Source organism: Plasmodium reichenowi, chromosome 4 (assembly GCF_001601855.1).
Source record: "Plasmodium reichenowi strain SY57 chromosome 4, whole genome shotgun sequence".
Lineage (NCBI taxonomy): Eukaryota > Apicomplexa > Aconoidasida > Haemosporida > Plasmodiidae > Plasmodium > Plasmodium reichenowi.
In genome coordinates, this window is record NC_033649.1 from 315,483 (window position 1) to 318,983 (window position 3,501).

General features: G+C 19.3%; 2 protein-coding genes across 2 annotated transcripts in view; one reads left to right on the plus strand and one right to left on the minus strand.

The window, feature by feature from the left end:
* The window catches only part of PRSY57_0408000 (hypothetical protein), a gene marked incomplete at both ends in the record, with an annotated part of 1,828 nt that extends 1,626 nt beyond the window's left edge, over window positions 1-202 (plus strand). Inside the window, one exon of the mRNA XM_012905942.1 lies at window positions 139-202. Within this exon, the coding sequence (XP_012761396.1) occupies window positions 139-202 (64 nt within the window). The remainder of the gene's footprint in view (window positions 1-138) is intronic.
* A 643-nt stretch (window positions 203-845) lies between these two features.
* On the minus strand, window positions 846-3,299 carry PRSY57_0408100 (ribosome biogenesis GTPase A, putative; the record flags this gene model as incomplete). The annotated part of the gene is made up of 1 exon (XM_012905943.2): window positions 846-3,299. One exon carries the CDS (start codon window positions 3,297-3,299, stop codon window positions 846-848), a length of 2,454 nt encoding a protein of 817 aa, XP_012761397.2.
* Window positions 3,300-3,501: the final 202 nt, after the last annotated feature.

The window sequence follows — 3,501 nt, forward strand, 5'->3', positions numbered from 1 at the left end:
AAAAAAAAAAAAAAATAAAAATAAAAAAGGGGGTGTGCATGAAATATATATATATATATATATATATATATATATATATAGATGTATATATTTATTTATTTGTTTCATTTTATTATTTTTTCTTATTTCATTCCTTAGGTGGCCAGGAATTAAAATACCAGAAGATGATACAGAGAATAATTTTAGTATAGCCGACGGCTGATAAAAAAATATGTAAATATATATATGTATTTGTGTATTTTTATATTTTTATTTATATTTTTTTTTTTTTTATGAGAATATGAAATTTATTATGTCATTATTTAATTTTGTTAATTATTGGCTAGTTGGAATATAGCTATATGAAAAAAAAAAAAAAAAAAAAAAAAAAATATGATTTGTACAGGAAATAGTTTTACATTTGTAAATATTTAAAATAATCCACCTTGCTAATTATAAAATGAAATGAATGATACATAAATAAAAAAAAAATATATATATATATATATATATATATATAATTAATTCAATTTAAAAAGTTAATTTATTTTATATTTTTAATTAAGGTGTATATATATATATATATATATATATATATATATATGTGTATTATTTATATATAATAAACTTATTAAAATTTTTTATAAAAAAATTTTCAAATTCTACATTGATACACAAAAAAAAAAAAAAAAAAAACCAAAGAAATTAAACGAAAAAGAAAAAAAAAAGATTAGCACAAACACACATATATATAAATATAAATATATATATATAATTATTTGTTTTTGTGTATGTGCACATATTAGGAATGTATTTTGAATAGATCCTAATTTGTAAATATTGTATATCATTTGATTTGATTATTTTTACCATCCTATATATTTGTCTGATTTTTGGTTTTCGAAATTTTTGGATTGTTTGAGTGTTATAGATTTTTTATTAAAATAGAGTGGATAATTTAAGGTAGTTCTTCCTAGATAATTTTTTCTGAAATCAGTTACTAATCTCATGGCTGCTTGGTTAATATCATTATGACATTTATCTCTTGCTAATTTTTGTATAAAATGATATGGTGAGAAGTTTCCTTGAGAGTTTAGACATTCGTTAAAATTTATTTGATATCGTTTGATAATTTTTTGTAAATCTACATAATCATTATCATATTGATATGCATCATATATATTTTGCATTAATGTTTCAGCAATATTATAAACATCATACATTTTTGGTGATATGTGATTACATAAAGCTAAAAGATAGATATTATTTTCTACATGCATATAGTTATTATAATTTTTGATATTTACAACATTATCTATAGAATGATTATTTGAATTATGATTATAAATATGATCTAATATGATATTATTTTTATTAAATTTTTTTTCTCTTATTTTATATAGATTTTGAGCTAATATTCCTGGTGTATCTATAAGTTCATATTTTTTATTTGAATACATTTGTATATTGGTTGTTAGACCTGGGTTATCATAAGATTTTGCTTTTTTAATTTCTAGGATTCTATTAATAAGTGCAGATTTCCCAACATTTGGTAAACCAATAAAAATACATTTAACTTTATAATTATGTATTCCTTTTTTTTTTTTTTTTTCAATAATATAATGACATAATCTATTAATTAATTTTTTTAAAACAATAATTTCTTTTTTACCATTTTTTGCATCAAGAAAAATGACTGCACTTTTTTTCATTTGATTAATATATTTTTTATTAATATTTTTATTAAAATTTTTATCAGACCAAAATAATTTTCTTCGATAATAATTACCCCATTCTTCATTTGCTTTAATAGATGATTTATCTGAATTGGTATATACAATAATACGAGGTTTATTTGTGTGTATATCAAATATATTTAAAGCAAAGAGATCATCAAAAACAAATGGTATAATACCATTTCTTACTTCTATAATAATATCACTAACTTTAATATAATCTGGAATTTTTGTTATAACTCTTTTCATAAATTTAGGAAACCAGTGAACTTTAACTCGACCATATAATAAATCTTCATGTATATTACTTTTTATAATATTTTCTTTTTTATAATTTAAAAATGTTTTAACATTATCTTTTAATAATTGTAAGGGGCAAACATTATTTTTTAAAAACAATGAGGTACTTTCTTCTCCTTCATTATCATTAGTGATAATATCATCTTGTGTAAATTTATTATTATTATTATTATTATTATTATTATTATTATTTTTGTCTTGTTCATTTCCTTTTCTCAAATTTTTTAATATATGTTCACCTTTAATTTTTACATTAGCAAATATATGATCACTAAATGTTCTACAATTTTTTGTTTGTTCGTAATTTTGTTCTGGTTTAAAAAAACTCACATTCTCAATAATATTTTTTATATGATCCTTGGATTTATTTTCTTCGTTGTATTTTGAATTATTGTTTGGGTAATATTTATCAACAAATTTGTTATGGTAAAATGGGTTCCTTATATTATTTAGTTGATCTTTCAAAAGAGTTTCTTCATGATTATTTATATAGTTGTTGTTATGTATGTTCTCATGATAATTTATATTATTATTTTGATTGGAATCATCTATGTGGGTTCTATTATCTTTATCGGTTACATTATTTGCTTTAGTTGCATCCTCATTTTGATGAACTGAATCTCCCCCTGGATTTACATTTTGGTTATAAAATTTTTTTAAATTTTTGAGAATCACTGATTTTTCTTTCAATTTATTAATCATATAACTATATTGTGTAAATAAAAAATTGTTAATATTTTCTTTCATAAGAAAAGTAATTTTAATATTCTCATAAACAGCTTGACTAACTTCTTCATCTTCTTGATCTTCCTTAATTAATTTATTGTATTCATTTTTATATGTTTGTTTTAAAACGTTTCGTATTTCATCTTTGTTTGTGTGCATATTTTCTTTTAAAATTTTTAATTTTTCTCCTTCGAGTTTGGTATAATTTTCTTCTGCTCTTTTATTAAAATATTCATCAAACGTTTCATATATGTTATCATTCATTTTGTCGTTTGTCTTATTATGCTTCTTTTCATCGTGAATTTTATTATCTTTGTCTTCAGCTAGTTCATCATCTTTTTCACAAAACAATTCATTACAACCATATTTTTTACTTTTACCATTTTTTATAGATAAATAATTATTTTTTTTCAATACTTTGGTTTTACATGGATATATATTTTTTTTTGCATATGCTAAAACATAACAATGTATATTTTTTTGTTTAGGAACATTTTTTATTTGTGCGCATAATAGAAGGTTAATATGTACCAATACCACGAAAATGTTCAGGAGCATTTTTTATTTTATTTTTTCTGTTTATTCACATTAGTACTTTGTTATTTAAAAATTACATGTTTTTTTTTTTTTTTTTTTTTTTTTTTTTTTTAATTTAGTATTTTTTTTTTAAAAATTACATGTTTTTTTTTTTTTTTTTTTTTTTTTTTTTTTTTTTTTTTTTTTTTTTTTTTTTTTTTTATAAAATTATGTTATTTTTATT